This window comes from Solea solea, chromosome 10 (genome assembly GCF_958295425.1).
Source record: "Solea solea chromosome 10, fSolSol10.1, whole genome shotgun sequence".
Lineage (NCBI taxonomy): Eukaryota > Metazoa > Chordata > Actinopteri > Pleuronectiformes > Soleidae > Solea > Solea solea.
Window position 1 is genome coordinate 16,397,516 of NC_081143.1, and position 19,150 is coordinate 16,416,665.

Sequence of the window (19,150 nt, forward strand, 5' to 3'; positions counted from 1 at the left end):
TTATATTATGTTTAAATTAAAAGCCGAGCTGCAGTATTTTGGCATGGCCCTTGTTAGAGCCTCACAAAGGCTTGTGGTTGTGAATCGCTCTTATTGTCTTCCCTCTGGAGAATACACACTCAGCCTGTCCCCATTAATTTTCCTTTGTGGGTCCTAGCAACTGTCTGTCTGCATTGCCTCACTGTGGTCAGCAGCACTTCAGCTCTCAGTCCATTAGCTGAACTCCAAGCTACTTCATTATCTAAGTGGGTGAGGAGCTCCAGCCCATACCCACTGACTACACTACTGTACCACAGTAGCCTCCTGTTTGTCTCAAGAGGAGTGAATCAGGCTTTCTGGCCAAACCTGAAATATTTAGCAGACTTAATTGAAAAGTTGGTTAGCAAAAGTAAAAGTTCCATTCTCATTACTATGGAAGTGTTGCAGAAATGCAGTGGCACACTCTGTGTGTAGAGACCTGCCTAAGCGTGCCTTGGCTCTGTAGTAGAAACTAGGCTATTGACTGAGATGGTGTCAGATTTCTCTGCTGCTGCCATTCCTGCTGCAGACACCCAGGGTCCCACATTGATTTTGTTTTTAAACCACAACTCCAGAACATCTTCAAGGCTTTCAAGACTATAATGGCATAATGGATGTGTTGGCCAAGGCTTGTGACTTTATAGGTTATATGTCTGCAGTGCCTGTGAATTTTCTGGAAATACTTTAATGCTATGAGGGATTCTGAACTCCAGGAATAGACCGGCTGGTTGTTGCAATTGGTAAAGACCTGAAGGCACATGAGTAAGTTACAGTATTTTCTGTCCCTGAACAGGCAATGAGACATGTTAAGAGTTATTAATGTTTAATTTGTGTGTTCCAGAATGTACAGTATTGACATAGTGTTCGTTGTAAACACTGACTATAAGAGAGTGATCCTTTCTGGACTTATCCAACCAGTTTTGAGTATGGTGGGTGTACTGTGTGTTTAAAACAAGCCAATGATCTTATTCAAAACAAAAACAGGCTTCAACTACTAGATTATTACATGCAGACAAGAAGAAGAAGAAGTGCTGGGCTGTTTTCAGTTCTAGCAGAGGATGCATGATGATCGGAGGGAAACGCTGATTGATCTGCTTTCCCTCTAACAACTTAACAGCTGATGTATCAGTTGCTTTTTCATTAGCGTTTCAGGTCTTTACATTAGGTGTTTAGAATCGATTTGTGAATTTGGTTGGCTGGTCCCAATCATTATTTAGAAGTCTGCTCGTTTTGATTGGGTGGAACTACATGATGCTATACTAGAGTATTTAAGAAATACTAATATTAATTGATAAGACCCTTTATGAACTGTTAAGACAAAATTCAATATGTAAAGATTTTTATTTACATTTAGATGTGATATATAGGATTTTTGGATTATATCGGATTTTACTTTTGTTTCTGTCCGATATCTGATCCTGTGATTTTGTGATACCGATTCCCATCCCTAACTCTAATAGAATTATAGATTCTTTGGGCAGCTAATGCCAAGATATTTCAACATCTCTCTACAGTCTTGATTCATGTGATCTCACTTCAAAATGACAACAACTCATTTTATTAGAAATGCCAGCTGCTGTAAAACAAACGGTCCTATTTTCACCTTCAATAAATGACAACGTGGTGTCACGCGGTAACTGGCACTGAAGAAAGTAAATACAATGAGATGATAGCTGAGCTAAATTAGTGCAATAAATGTTGAAGGAAAAAAATCATGAGGGAAAATCAGCAAGAGAATCACGCAGCCACAGTGTGTGGGCAATTCAACAAGACTATGACATTTTAATATTTCTAATTCACAAGTTTTACTGTGATATTTGTGGTAGGGTTAGGTTCTTCTCCGTTGGTGTTTTACAGCAGTTGGATTAGGTTGATTTTACTTTCTTTAACCCAGAAGGAAGAGAATTCATTAAAATCTGTTAACAAGTGAAAAATTAAAGATGACGTAGTAATTATTTATCACTCTTGGTCTCTTAGAAATTAAATGGACTTTTATTTTGAAATAACCATATCTGTGTCAATGTTACCATTTTCACTCACTTTATTAGAAAGATTGTGTTGATGACAGAAATATAATACACTTTTTTGATTCTGCGTGTACATTTGTTGAGTTAGTAGTCGGCAGACAGGTTTGCTCTCTCGTCTGCTGGTAGTGAATAAAGAATTTTTTTCTCCCTGTAATGCAAAATCACACTTATTCCTTAGAATTCTTCACCTTTAACCTAATACGTGCATAGTTTAGTTCAAAACACTTTTATTCTAAACATTCACACCACACTGGGTAATGCCCACACGGAACTGATTTGCTAATCTTTCTGTTCCTGGCACCCAAGGCCATATTTCTCTTTTCTCCTTTCACAGGTGCCTTTTGTGCGCTACACAGATAATTTCATGACGTGAGAACCTGCTATACATCTATGTATCTTACTTTTGTCCCACAACATTCTCCAATCAGTGAACTGTTTCTATTCCACTTCTATTTTAAGGCTCACTTAGGAAATTGCCCAATTAATCAAACAGCAAGTAAAGCTGGCGATGTTTTATTTATTTATTTATTTATTTATTTATTTATCTATTGTTTTAGGAGATTAAACTGGAGGAGGGCCAGCTCCTGCTGAAGAGACTGTTTGTTTGGATGTATGAGTGGATGGTTTCCTTTTTTGTTTGTCTCTGCAAAATTCCCCACACGATGCTTGACACATCTCCTTTCACTTGCCTACGTGGTGCAACTCCTTTACATTAGATTATTTACACTGATGAATAAAGAACAAGTATTGTAGTCTTAAGCTGAAATGTTTTACTTCAAAATGTACAATCAAGTACAAGTTTATTTTTAGTTTTATATTTTTTTCTGTTGGAATCTTTACTAGCATCATCATAGACATGTTTTGTCATAACAGCTTTGTTGAATTAACAGTAGACCTGTCACCTATGTTACAGGAAATGGTCTAAAATAATGTAATCTTGCATTTGATTATAATTTTCCACATAGCTTCTCACTGATTACACACTATATACGTATATATATTGCTGGTGCATGTTAAATGTTGCAGCTCAATCACTTTGACTTAGACTATTAAATTAAACATCAATTAGTTTTGCTCTTCAGTTGAAATGCTTAAAATGATCATAGTATTTGTTTCATTTCTTTCCGTTTCTTTCCACAGCAGTACCTACTTCAGTATCACTTTATACGGTATTGTTATCATAATGATTGTGGTGGCATGAATGTACCAGGATGTTTACGATTGTCTCATTTTCAGCAGTCTGACAGGATGGCATCACAGGAGAAGGAGCCTCCCCCAAACCGAGGTCCAACAGATAGCCGTCTTAAGAGCAAGAAGCCACCCAGCCTAGTAATCGCCATTCCCCCTCCTGAAGTGACCATGTCCCATGACCCTGCAAAACAGGTACGCTGATAATTTTAGCCTAGCCATGTCCGGCAGTGCCAACAAAACTACCAAAATGAAATCATAACAAAAATGAAAAGTAATAATCTTTTCAACAGTGGTCTAAATAAATAAAGCCAAATCAGTTTGTGTAATATGTGGCTCAAACTGAGGTTCAAGACCAACTTAATGCTTGTATAAAACAATCAGAATATTGAGTTCAGATTAAAATGCTTAACAGTGATTACCTGTGCTTTACTGAAAACAATTTGACTTAAAGCTTTTGACATTGTCTAATATCGTCATAAAAGTTAATGCAGTTAGTTTATGTGGGTTGATGAGTGGGGAAATACTTTGGGCAGTACTTCATTTTCTTTAAGTTCAAGTTTGGTATTCTCTGTGCCTCTTAATTTACCATGTGCTTGTGCAGGAAGTTCTTTTGGACAGCTGTCTTGTAGTTAATGGGCACAAGGCCATGCTTTTGCCCCTGTGGCCCCATGCTCAGAGCACAAATGATCGCATTTCTGCTACACCAAGCAGTAGGAAGTCAAGAGTTTAATTGAGCCGTTGCCGCAGTTAAACTCTTCCTAAGGAGCAGCGAGTGTAATAAACATGCAAATGTAGTGAAATGCGAATGTGTGAAAAGAGTAGAGGAAAAAAAGAAACGGACAGCAGCCTGTAAAAAAGAAAAAGGGCCCAAACTCGTCCCACTCATTCTGGTTTTTACTTTACTAAAGCCTATTTTCTACCAAGCGGTACAATTTTTGAAGTTTCGATTGTCAATAGTTATGAAGGGTACCACAATAACCGATTCACACCCTTACATTTTGGGAGTAAAATTTGGAATAAAGCACAAAACATGACATTTTTAAGCAGAGAGAATTCAAGTCTGTTTGTTTTTTGTTTTTAACAAGAAACACCAGTGAGCAGTAACATTTACTGTATTGCCTTCATCTTCTTGGTTGAATTCATTGATGAGCCACCAACACTGTGTGTATGTTTTATGATATCTGACACAGCAATCACCATTTGAACAGAACACAGCATGCGATGGAAACAGGAGCCAGATGAGGGTTCACTGTTCCAAACCTCGGCGAGCTAAACTGCTCTCTCCACCTCTTTGTGGAAACACAGCTCAAGGAAAAATTTCCTTTAATTTCCTGTTAAACCTAATTCACCAAAGAGTAAGGTTAATAAAAGGCTTATTCTCTGGGTGCATCTTTAGAGCGAATACCGTTTATCCATTAATTAGGGAAGCACTGTAGTCATATATAGAATAATTATCCTTGTCTCCAAGCAACCCATAATTTATTTCCTCTGTCACTGCTACTTAATTTAGATTATTGTAATAATCCTGTAACTACAATTGTTTAACACTGCTGTGTAGGCACTGTTACTATGTGTTTTATAGTAAGAACAGTTAATTTACTGAAATATTATTTCTCCTTTCTTCTGGTCAGCCACTGCGGCCATCCCTGAAAAAAAGTGACAGTGGTCAAGCAACTGCTTCGGTGTCGGAGAGCACGAGTGGAGCCGGTGAGCAAGGGTTCTTATCCAGAGACAGAAGATCGAAGCTTGGACGACAAACATCGTTGTCTCAAAGTATCCGCAGGTAAAATGGAAAGTTTGCTGTTCATGTAGTGTGTTATTTTTGTTTAACAATTTTGCGAGTTAAAGTGAGATACATTTTAGTCACAGAACTACATTAAAAAAAATGCTGAGTTTGATTTTGTGAAGTGCTGCTGCAGTTCCCTGTTGCTCATTCAACTTAACGAGTCAGATATTTTAGTTCATTCACCAATTCCTCTTTGGAATTCTTTTAACAAAGTCATTCATCAGTGTCATGATTGAGCATGGAGTAAAAATGCCAGATGTACAGTAAATAGCTTCTATTCGCTACTGTAAAAGGTTCTCAATTGATTTTGTTTTGTTGTTTACTATATGTGGCTTCATGTGCTTATGTGCACACGAACAGATGTTATTAAAGTGTTTGTGGACACGTTGTCTGATATCATGCAGCAGAACTGCAGTTCACCATCACTGTGTACAGCTCATTGCTCTTTAACATAAAATAATCTGTCACATGAAGATATTATTAGGACACAAGAGATAGGGCAAGATGGAGGCCGATGATTGCTGTGGCGACTCCCTAAAGAGAGAAGCCAAACGAAAAGGAAGATGTAATTAGAAAAACTGCTGTTCAGATAAACTGTATTGTCACCGTCACCGTCTTATTTCCGTCCCTCCAGGAACACAGCGCAGTGGTTTGGTGTCGGGGAAGACTCTGAGACCAAGCAGCAGGTATGGCACAGGAAAAGCCTGCGTCACTGCAGCCAACGCTACGGCAAACTGAAGGCCCAGTATAGAGAGCCGGACACAGCCACCAGCTTCGACCAGGGCCTGGACTCACCAGCCGCACACAAGATGCCAAAGGTACTGAAGCACACGGTTACAAAGTCAAAGTCAAAGTCAGCTTTATTGTTAATTCTTCACATGTACCAGACATACAAAGAATGGAGAGGACGTTTCTCATTCGCCCGCGGTGAAAACAGTTAAAGTGCACAGGCACAACAGATGGACAGACATTTCCTAATACTAAAATTACTAAAATTTAAACATATAAATATAAAAATATACACAACAATCACTCATTTGAACCCACGCACTAATTCACAGTCCAGTTGAGGTTAAAAATGTTTGCATGAATATAACAAAATTCCCCACACATGCAGGTAAAAGAGGCCCTCTCTCTTCAAATAATTAATTTTCCAGCCCGTGTTGAAGGCGCAAAAAGAAAAGTGAAGATGAGACTGAGAGGAATTAGAAATGTGTCCGAGTGCTCTATGGTGACAGACAATGGCCATCTGTGTCCCAGATGACTCATGGGACTTCTCAAAGTCCTCACTCATGCGTCCAGTATTTCTTTTTTTTTTTATTCAGTGTTGCTCTTGTAATCTGGACACACTGACACAAAGCAAATTGTGTCATTACTGTAAACTCATCCGTGTGTGACTGACTTTTGCTCCCCTCCACTCGTGACCATGAATGTACAGGACAAGTTCCCGTTAAAGTCAGAATGCAGCCCAAACGTTTCTCTCTCTGTGTTTGGTAGATCAGGGATCCCCTGGCCCGAGGAAGAGCCTTCCGTTGTCCTGATGAGGTGGACAGTCGCTCTCCTAGGACACCCCACGCCACTCCTCAGGGGGCTCCCATCACTCCGGGGGTCACCTCACTCAGCTCCTTCACCAGCCAGCGCTCCGGTTATAGCCGCTTCCCCAGACGCAAGAGGGAGTCTGTCGCCCGGATGAGCATCCGAGCTGCATCCAACCTGCTGAGGGTGTGTATGGTTACCAGAACGCCTGTGTTTGTTTGTGTGTGTGTTTACAGATGGGAAAGTTCAGAGAATTCTTAAGGAAATTATCTTGGGTTATATTGGACCTTTTCTCAGCCATTAATTCTGTGTTATCCTGTAAAAAAATAACGCATGTCTATTGAATTATGTTCTGTTTTAAGTTTAGGATGGGGACCAAATTTCAAAAATCTTTATCACAGTGCACCTATACTTATACTTATGTGAGGGGTATTTATACCATATTAAATTCAAATTCCTTTATGTTATGAAGATAAAGAAACATTTTATTACCTTAATAGTAATAGAATACAATCTGAGGAGTATTCAGACCTTTGTGTATTGCTGCTAGTTTACAGTTTAATCACTTTAGAAACAACCCAAGGACACTGCAGTATGACACATCCAAAAAATCAAATTAGAAGAAATATAACATGATGTGCTATTTCTTAAAAAATATTTGAAATTCCTACTGATGGTCTGATGTGCTTCTATGCTGTTTATTTTGAACTCAAACGGGTTATTAAGGTTCGAGTCTGGACTTCCACCCCAAGCTAGAGTTCAGATAAAAAGGGATGTAGTGACTATGATACTGCCAAATTCAGTGATCACTGACATTTGCATTGGAATGATGATGATGATGAAAGTTTTATATAAAAAGCTACAACATGTGTGTGTAATGCTCAAGCATGTCTCGCATAAACCTGGCATGATGGACCTTTTTCACAGCAGAGAGTTTTTTTCCCCACATGAAATCGTAGGACAAACAGTTTTTACCAATAACATTAATTACCGTTCCACTCCAGGTTTAACAGTCGTGCTGTTGTTCAAGTGTACGGGTGGGTCACACTAAATACTCGACTCTTAAACTTGTAGAAAGAAAACAAGTATTTTAAAACTGTGTTTCCTATATTTTCTGGTTGTGTTCTGATAAGGTGATTGAGAAATAATTGTACTTTATGGTCATTATAGCGTTGCAAAAACAGCAAATCTATTGGTGACCTATAATAGAATATGATATTTAAAAGTAGGGAGTTTTCCAGTGTTGTTGTTGAAAGTCTAGTCATCTTTGAGTAAAAGGTATAGCAAAAGCCAAACAATGCATATTGTTACCTGTGTTCCCTTATTCATGAGTGAAGGAGAACTAATCTAAAAAGCATAATGTATGTGAAGTGACAGTCTCCGTGTGTCTGTGTCCAGGGTCGCAGTGGTTTGGCCGGATCTCTGACGGGCCGCAGTTTCCCCAGGAGGAGCTTTGCCAGGCCCAGCTGGATGGACGAGGACACTGTGGACTCTGCAGACACGTCCCAGTCACTCTTTTTTAGCAAGGTCAGCAGCAGCTTTCTTAATCTTCAGTCAGGTTTTCTTAACTTCTTCACCTATTTTAACCATCACACTCCTCAAATCTTTACAGAAAAAAAAAGTTCACTGCTTCCCTTTTCAGCCTCCGTTCTCACTTTCTGTCTTTGTTTTCTTTTACAGCTGTTAACAGTTGAGCTGCAGTGTCAGCTATATCTTTATTTGCTTGTTAGTTTCTTTAGTTTAGCTTTTTGAGTTCGCTATAAGTCAACTGCCAAAGAGACTTACAGTACATGTTTGTGTGTTGTGTCTTGGGATTGGAGTGATTTCCACCATGATTTCGTCTGATGATACTTTAGTACAGTCTTTCCTGGAGACAGGGTCAGGACCCACAGATTGGTGGTGGGCAATTTAGTTTTGTGATTTACTTAATAATATCATACACATGAACAGAATAAAGTTATGGTCCGTTTATCAAGCATCTCTTAGAAATGGCTGGTTTACATCTTGAAAAATGGCAGTAAAAATAGTCAGAAACATTCTTGATTATAACTTTATTACAACTTTTTAGAAAGTGGGTGACACAGTGGCTAGCACTGTTGCCTCACAGCAAGAAGGTTGCTTGTTCGTTTCCCAGACTGGGCCTTTCAGCTTATCATTGCCATAATTTTCTTTCACTTTCATAAATGTTTTTTCTTCATCTTTCTCTGTTCTCATCTTTACTACTCGGTCTTAATTGTACGTTGTTTCCTCCGTACGTCCTCTTACTCTGTGACTTGCATTTCCTCTGTTGCTTAGGTCGATGCCCATGATGAGCTGTATTCAATGGCCGACGATGTCTTTGAATCTCCACCCATTTCAGCATCTTTTGCTCCCTGCGAGCAGCCTGACCAAAAGTTCCCAAGCCTGTGAGTAAATCGACGCTTAAAAGATTTTCAATCATCATCACGTTGCAATTTAATTGAATCATTATGTTTTTGATTGTTTTATGTAAAAAATGAAATGCATACATGTTGAAGGATGTCATCCTTACGTTGTAAAATGTCATATGCATATAATGTCCTATTTGGTCATGTCCCATTGTGTTTAAAATCTGTAACACGGTGAATATTGAACTGAATCTTTACTTAAAAATAATATATCACAAATCAAATTGCAATATCTGTCAGGAAAATAGCAATTCTGTATTTTACCTAAATCATTCAGCCCTAGCTGTTAATCTGAATGTCAGGGTTGTCAGGTGTGCCATGCGTTTGATTTGTGCATCTCCCTTTTCTATTCGGAGACAGAATCAAGTTGATTATTCTACGTAAGATTAGACATTTTTAAACCTTACATCCTCCTTATTGAATGCTACCGTTTAAAACATGGTAATTGGCATAAAGACACAAATATATACATATAAATACACAAACTTAAAGCATCTCCAAAATGTGCATCTCTTTCAATATTCACTGTTTTCTTGGTTAGAACCTCAGTTTATTGCTGAGTTCCATGACCTTAACCATAAACCTGTTATGCAGAAGACAGCCTAGTCTTTCATTATTTTTCACACCATTACCTGTCTAACAACTGTCCATCACTCTTTTCTCACCCACCCACCCCTCTTTCTCTTTACTCCAGTAAGGACATATCTCGGACGCCCAGGACACCAACAGCAGTGCCTGAAAAAGGCTACCACCCTCGCCGGGGACGTCGCATCGCCTCCCAAGTAAAGCACTTTGCGTTTGACAAACATAAGCGTCAGTATGGAATGGGTGTTGTGGGGAAGTGGTTGAACCGGCACTACCGACGCAGCCTGAGCAGCAATGTCCAAAAGCAGCTGGAGGACTTTCACAGCCACAGGTTTGGAAGGAGTAGATGGCAATCTTTATCAAAACAGTTTTTATATTTGATACCATGACTGAACACACTTTTGTTTCAGGATTTTTACCAGTTTTGCTTGATTTGCAGTCGATTTATTTTGTTTGTTCTTGTTTTTTTAGGCCGTACTTCACCTACTGGATCACATTTGTCCATATCGTAATCACACTGCTGGCCTGCTGTACTTATGGTTTTGCCCCTGTGGGGTTTGCACAGCACTCAACCACTGAACTGGTGAGTTAAGGTCAGAACTATGTGTGTCTGCTCTGATTAAAATCTCTGTATTATGATATACTGGCTATAGTCTTTTTTATAAATAATTGTATCTGTGTTATTACTTTTTGAATGTCATAATCTAGTAATTTAAAAACATATATATTCATCATTTTCATCTAATTACTCTGTCACCCTCTGTAGGTGTTGAAGAACAAAGGCATTTATGAAAGCGTCAAGTTTATTCAACAGGAGAACTTCTGGATTGGTCCTAGATCTGTGAGTCTCCTTCTCATTTCAGTTTAATTGTGGTATAACACGACGTATTACTTTATTTCCAGTGCAAAACACACACAGAAAACTAAATTAAGTTAACACTAATGTTTCTATGGTTTCACAATATACATCAATGTTTTTTACTGTGTTTGTGGAGGGGTGTCACACCCTCATCTGCTTGTGACTTCTCTCACTTTAGCACATAAGGCATTTCCTGCATCAGCCCACGTGTAAAACTATAAAAAACAAAAAATCTATGTAAATGACTTCCTGTTAAGAAGGAACTGAATAAAGTATCAATATACAGTATATACAGTAAATACAACAGCAGGACCAGCATTCTAAAGTGAACTGGGACCTAACCTACACTATATAAGAGAAAGTGTTGAAATGTACAAATGAACAGTTTGTACAACAGCAATGACGTAAGTCTAAAAATAAGTGGGTTAGGTTTTAAATTAATTTGTATAAGGAATATACACTGTAGATACCAAATAAATAAAGCTTGATTATTTATCCACAACAAATACACATGTGTAATGTGATTTCCTGCTTTTGTAGGAGGACCTGATCCACCTGGGGGCCAAGTTCTCGCCATGCATCCGTCAGGATAAGCAGATAGTCAGTTTGATCCAGAGGGCCAGAGACTTGGAGAGAGAGTCTGGCTGCTGCGTTCAGAACGACAACTCCGGATGTGTGCAGACCCACAGATCCGACTGCTCTGTACGTCCTTGACAGTGCACTTTTTCAGTTATTTTATTGAATAATATTGAATTGCAATTATAGAGAAGTAAACACATAGAGTTCTTATAATCTGCATCTAGTCCTCTAATAGCACACATTCTTTACATACTACCTCAACACCATTAACCCTCTTGTGACCATCATGATATTCAGACTGCCTGGATTTATTTTTGATTTTATGGCTGTAGAATTGTCAAAAAATTGCTTCTTACCCATTGCTTCCCTTTTCTAAGATAACTTCCTCTTTTGATACGGTCGTTCCGCGTCCTGAGAGGCTACAGTAATGACAAGTATATGGGCGCAAAGCTATATTTCTCTGCTTTCTGGTATCATCCATTTGTCTCCCTACCACTTTATTCTATACGAGGGTCTCGTGGGGTGCTGTGCCAATCTCAGCTGACATAGGGCGAAAGGCGGGGTCACACCCTGGACACATCACCAGTCCTTAGTTTTTGAATTTTCTAGATATCACAAATTCAGTAATGAGAAGTACGCAGGATGGTCACAGAAGGGTTAATTACTTTTGTTAACTTATAGCTTCATATGTGTTTTTTTTAAATCTTCTATGCACAGCCACACAAACCTGACTCCCTTAAAACTGCATTGAAAACACTAAAAATGATTGTATGCATTCAGGAGACGCTGGGCACGTACATTAAATGGAACAATGAGCTTGTAGACTTCAACATCAGCAGGTCTTCTGGTTCTGTCTGTCACCAGGATCCCAGGTAAAGTGGATATTTGCAGCACATTACTTGAAGCACACTTGAAAAAAAAAAGATATAAACTTAGCAACAACTTCCTGTGTTGCATGTTGTTTGCAGAGTGTGTGAAGTGCCTGCCTCTCAACCGCCTCATACGTGGCCAGATGACATCACCCAGTGGCCGGTGAGAGAACACTACAACAGCCTAGACTTCTGTATTCAAACAAAAGAAAAAAAAAATTCCTCATTATTTGTCCTTTACCAGGTGTGCACAGATCGCAAGACGGGGAACCAAACAGGTTTAAGACACATGGACTGTAAAATCAAGGGGCGGCCATGCTGTATAGGAACTAAGGGCAGGTGAGACATGTGGGCTGACTTGTTCTTTGCTCTGTGCTCTATAATGGATTTAAAGCCTGCAGGTATCATGTGCATCATTGTATTGCTTATTCCTCTGGAGAAAACTGTAATTGCATTAAATTTGTTCTCCTGCAGATGTGAGATTACCACCCCGGACTATTGCAACTTCATGCATGGTTATTTCCATGAAGAGGCCACACTGTGTTCACAGGTACTGTGTGTTCTGGTTGTTTTCAAGGGGGTCCTAAAATACAAAACACATTATTGCAACAATTACAAAATATATGTTCAAATACGACATCTCTTTATATTATTAAACACACTCTTTAGGTAAATGATAATCAACAGGGTTTCTTTTTGCCAGCTAAAATAATATTGAGATGTATGTACTAATATACAATATATATATATATATATATATGTACTAATATACAATATATATATATATATATATATATATATATATACATAATACATAAATATAGATAACAGGGGTGGAGTGGCTCAGTAGTTAAGACCGGTACCCTGTGTGCCAAAGACTTCAAGGTTGTACTCAATTCCCTTGTAAGTCGCTTTGGATAAAAGCGTCTGCTAAATGACATGTAATGTAATATAATATCTATACACACGTCTTGTGCCTTGTATATTAAATGAAATATTAGTGATTTGATTAATTAAAACAGTTACAGTTTGATTCAAAATAAGAAGACACACAGTTTTAAATATATGAAAAGAAGTAATGGATCAAATCTAGCAGGATTAATTATTCCAGCATGAAGGTGCTTCAAACACAAATAATCTCTGTCTAAATTAGATTGTAAACAGGATTAAAGTTAATACAGTTGTAGTAATAGTAGAGCTTTATCTGTGTAGCACCTTTAAAAACAGCAATTTACAAAGTGCTTTCACATACAGCAATACAAATACACACATACGTATATACAGTATAAACAAAACAAATAATATTAATGGCCATATTTACAGATCATGGTTAATTGATTTAAGGTGCTTGCAAAGGAAGAAAAGCAATGAGATAAAAAGATAAACGGATAAAAAAAAAAGAGATTTAAAAGGTGACACTGATTTAGCAAGCCTTACCTCGGATTTGGAATGGCCTGCGCTCTGACAGAGTTAGCGCGGTCACCTGTTGTAGCCTGTGGATGTGTCTTGCTTTTTTGTATTTCTTACTTTTATTATAAACTTTATTGTTCCACTAAGACCATTGAGTTTAAAAATCTTTTTTCAAAGTGGGTCCTGGTCAAGACTGGCACAGTCAACAAGGTTATAAACAGACGGAATAGTAAACAACAGTCAGATTTACAGAGACATAATATATCATTGTATTCATAAGATATGTTCCAGGCTGAAGGAGCAGCAAAGTTGGACACCTTTTTCCCCAGTTTAGTTTGGTCCTTAGGGTTCTACATTATTACTAAAAGCACTGGAAATTATGATTTACATAGTTTTTTTTATAAAATGTGTCTGTATACATGTGTGTAAATAGATTTCTGACCTCATTCACTGCTCTTGTGCAGGTCCACTGTCTGGATGACGTGTGCGGGTTGCTGCCCTTCCTTAATCCCGATGTTCCCGATCAGTTCTACCGTCTGTGGCTCTCTCTCTTCCTCCATGCTGGGTACGCACTAAGTCGATTTGTATACACACGTTTTAAATGAGACTCGTTATTTTTCATCTTTTATTTTCCTTTTTATCATTTGTGACCTGGTGCAATGAAAACCATGTTTTATTGCCACTGGGTGTTTGAGTCGAGTCCACAGTATAGATGCAACTATTGCTGTAGTAGCTGTCTATATCTGCTAAATAACACCGCTTCATATGCTGTGATGAAGTCATTATGTTGCGTCAATGGGCTGTTCCAGTCATTTACTATGATTGTGATTACAAAGGTTTCGCTGTGTCAGCATTCTCCAGGATTCAAACCAGAATAAATATTTCTGAAAGAGGCCCCTTATTGCTCGTGAGCTGGTCACTCACATGTGCACTGTAATACTTAGTGTTAATACAGGGCACATGGAAAATCCCTCAGGAAACAAACAGGCCATCAGGAGCGCCGTGGAGAAAATGATGCATATCATACAAGAATTTCTTACCTTGAAATTCTAGCAGACTGCTTACTCAACACAGATGTTATTTATAGAGCACATTTAAAAACAATCGAGGCTGACCAAAGTGCTGAACAGAATGAAAAATCAGTGAAATATAAGACATAAAAACAGCATTAAACAATAAAATGCTCCAGTGAATAATAAAAGCACAAAGCACGAGCACTCAAACTTGTGTGGACTTTTTTTCTTATCTTAACCATAAAAGAGCTGTCAGTAAGTGCTTTGGCCCATTTTCCAGAATAACTTTCAATATCGGAGTTGTTTACAATTTACTGCATGTATTGTATTAACAATTTTTATAAAAAAAAAACCACACAAAACATATTTAAAATAACTTGTTTGTTTTTATTGTCTCAATGTCCAAAAATAGGCCTATGTACAGGTGCAATGGAAACTAGTATGCACGGGTGTATTCCATGTCAGTCAGTAAGTCCGACGTTTGTCTGAGTTGAGTGGGAAAGTGGTTCATAACATGTACATGTGTTTTGAAGTTAACTGCTACTTTTGGTTGCCTCTGCTAATTATAAAACCATCACAAAATATAATTTTAGTCTAGTGTTGTAAGACAATAAAATAAAATGCTCAGCCAAAATGAATAGAATAGAGCCTCTCAAAGCAGATAACACTGATAAACAAAACTGTGCTTATAGCTGTTAGGGAGAAAAGTATTTTAAAACAAAAAAAATCCCAATGTATAGATTTATGTTATGTTGTAATTTTAAAACGTGTGTGTACGTGTGCGTAGGCTCTTTCACTGTGCGGTGTCAGTGGTGTTCCAGATGACCATACTGAGGGACCTGGAGAAGCTGGCAGGTTGGGTCCGCATCTCCATCATTTACATCCTCAGTGGCATCACTGGAAACCTTGCCTCTGCCCTGTTCCTGCCCTACAGAGCTGAGGTGAGCTCCTGCGCATGCACACACACACACACACAGACACACATACACATACACATATGCACATACACTGTCTCTAAAGGAAAGCACCTGCTAAATTTAACCATGTATAAACAACAGGTTTTTGGCAGCCTCAACCACCAGCTGTGAAATTAAATCCAGCTAACAGACGAGAACATGAAGCATCAGCATGAAGTGATTTAGTTTATGCACTCTTTTAGCACAGAAATGCAGTTATTGCACATTAAACACACCCTTTTACCTTGCTGGTAAAGTAAGTCAATATTTCTCTGTCCATTCGCTCTGGAACGGACAATTTAAGTGAACTCAGCGTCGCTTTAGCTCAGCGAACGACATCACGCTACACAGTTTGATTCCAGTAACGTGAGCGTCTCTGACCTGTCTCGCCCATGAAGAGCAGCGAGTGAGTGATTTTTATCATAAAGTCAGCTTCATTTACAGAGAGTTTGTGGGCCCTAGCAAAATAAAAAGGACTGTATCCGCTAGATGAATAGGCCTCGCATCGAGCATTATTAATTATTTCAGTGTGTACTGTCTGGCAGCCAATTTGTCTGATATATGTTTCTGTATTTTGTTCACAGTTCATGTGAATGGAAATAAATAATTTAGTTAATGATCAATATGTGAAAAGTCATTTACTATCATTTATGTTACCGTCACTTTAAGAGAGTGGGTATTTTGAGCACACAGTGGTGTTTTTCGTGCAGTTGAGACGCACAGTTTTCTGACTGTAGTACATTTGCTGCTCAGGAGAACTTGACGTTGAATATTCCTGTTGTGAAGACGCTGCAAAACTGTGGAATAAATATATCTTCTTTTGTCTTTTTTCACATCGGAGTCCTGCGGAAGTGTTTTCCTGCCCAAGTGAATGTACATGAGTCAATTAACACAAGTGATGAGCTTCAACTCCCACATTCTGTATTATCTTCAAGGACTTATTAGATGTTGAGTAAACGAAACCCAACATCTTTACTTGTTGATGTATATGATGTATGTTTTTTTGTTTTAATCACCATCACGGTTGTGTTACAGTAACTCTGTAAGCACTGCCAGGAAAGCCGATTTATTTTTATTACTTAAGCTTTCACAGTTGTCACACACACATTCTCACACTTTGACATTGTGGAGTACCCGCACGTGTAATCTAATCTGTGAGCTGGGTAATCGTCAAGGGCGTGAGGAAGCTGTTAAAGAGATGTGGGACATGGACCGGTGCTAATCTATTAATATTTCTGAATTAATTTTGGACCTCGACTGAGTTGTCATGCTGTTGTACAATTACATGTACTCAGGCCTTGTATCAGGCTTTGTAAAACAAGCGCAATCGCGTGTTTTTAGGGGACTTACATGACCTTTTAGGCTGTTTGTTGTCTATCGCAGTGTGTATTGGTTTGTAGTAAAAATATTATATTTATTCGATTGATCTTTTAACTGTTCCATCTAGTGTGCGGGTGCCACAAGACAGTAATGGCCTTTACCACTTATGACAAAGGAGTGTGATGAGGTGACATAATGTTAACAGAAGGAAAAACTTCAAAATATTTATATATTCCCACTGTGACTACAGTTTGTTAATCTGCTGTTTTGTGTGGTTTAGCTCAGTTTAACGCTGCTCACTTACTGGAGGTGTTTCTCCAACTGGGGATTATTAGAGCAGACATGACGAGCCTCGTGCTGAGAGAGGTTTAGAGGGGCTAAGGGAAAACCTCATGTGTTAAGTAGAGAAACAACACTTAATGAGACTGCTTTTACTGTAGCTAAGCACAGCAAACATTGTATTAATTGAAACCATTGAATATAGCCAAAGGGAAACAAAATATTTTGTTTTGTTTTTTTGTTATAAATAATTATAAATAATTTTGTCATGGCAATATTCAATGATGTAACTCCGTATTGCATGTTTACTTAGTATTAAAGAGACAAATAAGAACATATTTATTGATCAGAAGGCCAACGGAGGCAAAGCTTAGCCCAAATGGACTTAGACAAAAGTACAACACATAATTAAATAAGAACAGATGCATTATCAAGTCAAACTGTTGAAACACAAACAAATAAAATACATTATAATGAAATTGGTTCCTCAGTTTGCTTTCATCAGATTTGCATCTGGTACAAATACAAATACCTGACCTTGTCCGTACCTGTGGTCATTATGAAGACCAAAACCCTGGTCCTGATGAGGCAGAACCTAATTTCTGAGGAACTGGTTAAGATTTTAATTGGGTTAAGGTAAGGGTAAGGCATCAATGTGGTTATGGTAAGGTTAGGTTAGGGATAATGCTTTGTTTACTGTGTGTGTGTGTGTGTGTGTGTGTGTGTGTGTGTGTGTGTGTGTGTGTGTGTGTGTGGTGTAATGCAAAAAAGCCCGGTTTCTGTCTTAGTTGCAAAGTACAAAGCATGTGAAAAGAACACGGTCTGGAGTAACCACAGGTTTACTCCTTATTGTGGAAGTTATTTCCACTTCCCAGATGCCGGATGACGTTAATTTAAAGCACACAAACCAGAAAGTATCAATTGGCCTTTAGTGCATGTCACAAAGGTGCATTTTCTTTGAGCCACTGGTTTGAATTCTGGTTTCTGGTTTGGACGATTTCTTTCCAAAAAATGCCAAATATAGGAGGGGAAAAAGCTGCTTTTTCATACAATGTAATTGTCCAGATTTCTGCTGGCTGGTCTTCCCAGCTCAATGCTCCCTTCTGGAAAGGGTAACCAGAACAAGTACGGCGGGCACAACTCGACTGTCTTTCTGAAGGTTTATTCCACATACACAGTTAAGCAACAGTTAAGTTAAGTTGAAGTTAGTTTGAAGTCAGTTAGACGGTCAGTTAGACAGTCAGTTAGACAGTCAGTTAGGTTGTAAAACCGACAAGTCGTACAGGTTCTAATGATAGATAGCTTTTCAAAGGCGCATACGAAGGCAATATATAACAAACATGGCTTTGACGATGCACCTTAAAGGCACTTTAAAGGCAACGGTGCTTTGATGCCAGTTACAACAATGAACAGACAAATAGAATGAAAGACAAATAGCTTGGCCTGCTAGAAAGTTCTACACCTCCCACTTGGCCTACTGATTCCTAAATCCAAGTAGGCCACAACAACCACAAATTTTGCCTTTCGAAATGGCTACATCGCTGGGTACGAACACGTTACACACAATTTTACCTTTCAAATGGGTACTTAAAGCTACATCGCGGGGTATGAACGTATTACACACACAATTTTTACCTTTCAAATGGGTACTTAAAGCTACATTGCTGGGTATGAACGTATTACACGCGATATGAATAACAGATATAAATGACAAATAAAGGTTTCACATTGTCCTTGACGACACAGTGGCGCCCTTTACCGAAACACACCACCAGCCTCTCGTGGAGGATGGTGGAGGGGGGGTCTTGATCCTTCTTCTTTCCGAAACACACCACCACCTCTCGTGGAGGATGGTGGAGGGGGGGTCTTGATCCTTCTTCTTTCCGAAACACACCACCACCTCTCGTGGAGGATGGTGGAGGGGGGGTCTTGATCCCTTTTTCCGAAACACACCATCATGTGGTGGGGAATCTATTTCTGTTCCTCCACTGGCAACAGAACCACCAGCCTTCTGACATCTCTGTGAAGGATGGTGGAGGGACGGCTCTCCTTCTCTTTGCCTTTCCCACCTTGTCCACTGGAAACCGGACAACTTTGGCACGTCCTCACCTTCACATCTCGTACTATGCCTTTTGCATCAGGATGGGCCTCCACAACTCGACCGAGCCTAAACTGGCCTCTCAGTGCATTCTGGTCAGCCAACCACACTAAGTCTCCCACTGTGACGTTCCTTGCGGGTGCGTGCCACTTCTGTCGAACGAAGAGGCCCGGGCCCGCCAGCTGGCTCCACCGCCTC

The 19,150-nt window shown here is 39.0% G+C and overlaps 1 protein-coding gene across 5 annotated transcripts in view; it reads left to right on the plus strand.

The window, feature by feature from the left end:
* Window positions 1-19,150, plus strand: part of LOC131467395 (inactive rhomboid protein 2-like) — a 39,563-nt gene that overhangs the window by 9,314 nt on the left and 11,099 nt on the right. For 2 of the 5 annotated variants that reach the window (XM_058641277.1, XM_058641276.1), the window contains 16 exons: window positions 3,282-3,428; window positions 4,868-5,019; window positions 5,657-5,840; window positions 6,520-6,744; window positions 7,957-8,085; window positions 8,854-8,963; window positions 9,679-9,900; window positions 10,041-10,152; window positions 10,336-10,410; window positions 10,969-11,130; window positions 11,788-11,879; window positions 11,976-12,039; window positions 12,121-12,215; window positions 12,351-12,426; window positions 13,751-13,851; window positions 15,087-15,240. In XM_058641277.1, the coding sequence (XP_058497260.1) occupies window positions 3,294-3,428; window positions 4,868-5,019; window positions 5,657-5,840; window positions 6,520-6,744; window positions 7,957-8,085; window positions 8,854-8,963; window positions 9,679-9,900; window positions 10,041-10,152; window positions 10,336-10,410; window positions 10,969-11,130; window positions 11,788-11,879; window positions 11,976-12,039; window positions 12,121-12,215; window positions 12,351-12,426; window positions 13,751-13,851; window positions 15,087-15,240 (2,088 nt within the window). In that variant the 5' untranslated portion in view covers window positions 3,282-3,293. Of the gene's footprint in view, window positions 1-550; window positions 781-3,281; window positions 3,429-4,867; window positions 5,020-5,656; window positions 5,841-6,519; window positions 6,745-7,956; window positions 8,086-8,853; window positions 8,964-9,678; window positions 9,901-10,040; window positions 10,153-10,335; window positions 10,411-10,968; window positions 11,131-11,787; window positions 11,880-11,975; window positions 12,040-12,120; window positions 12,216-12,350; window positions 12,427-13,750; window positions 13,852-15,086; window positions 15,241-19,150 lie in introns of those variants that run through there. The other 3 variants (XM_058641279.1, XM_058641278.1, XM_058641280.1) reach the window with 2 other exon arrangements.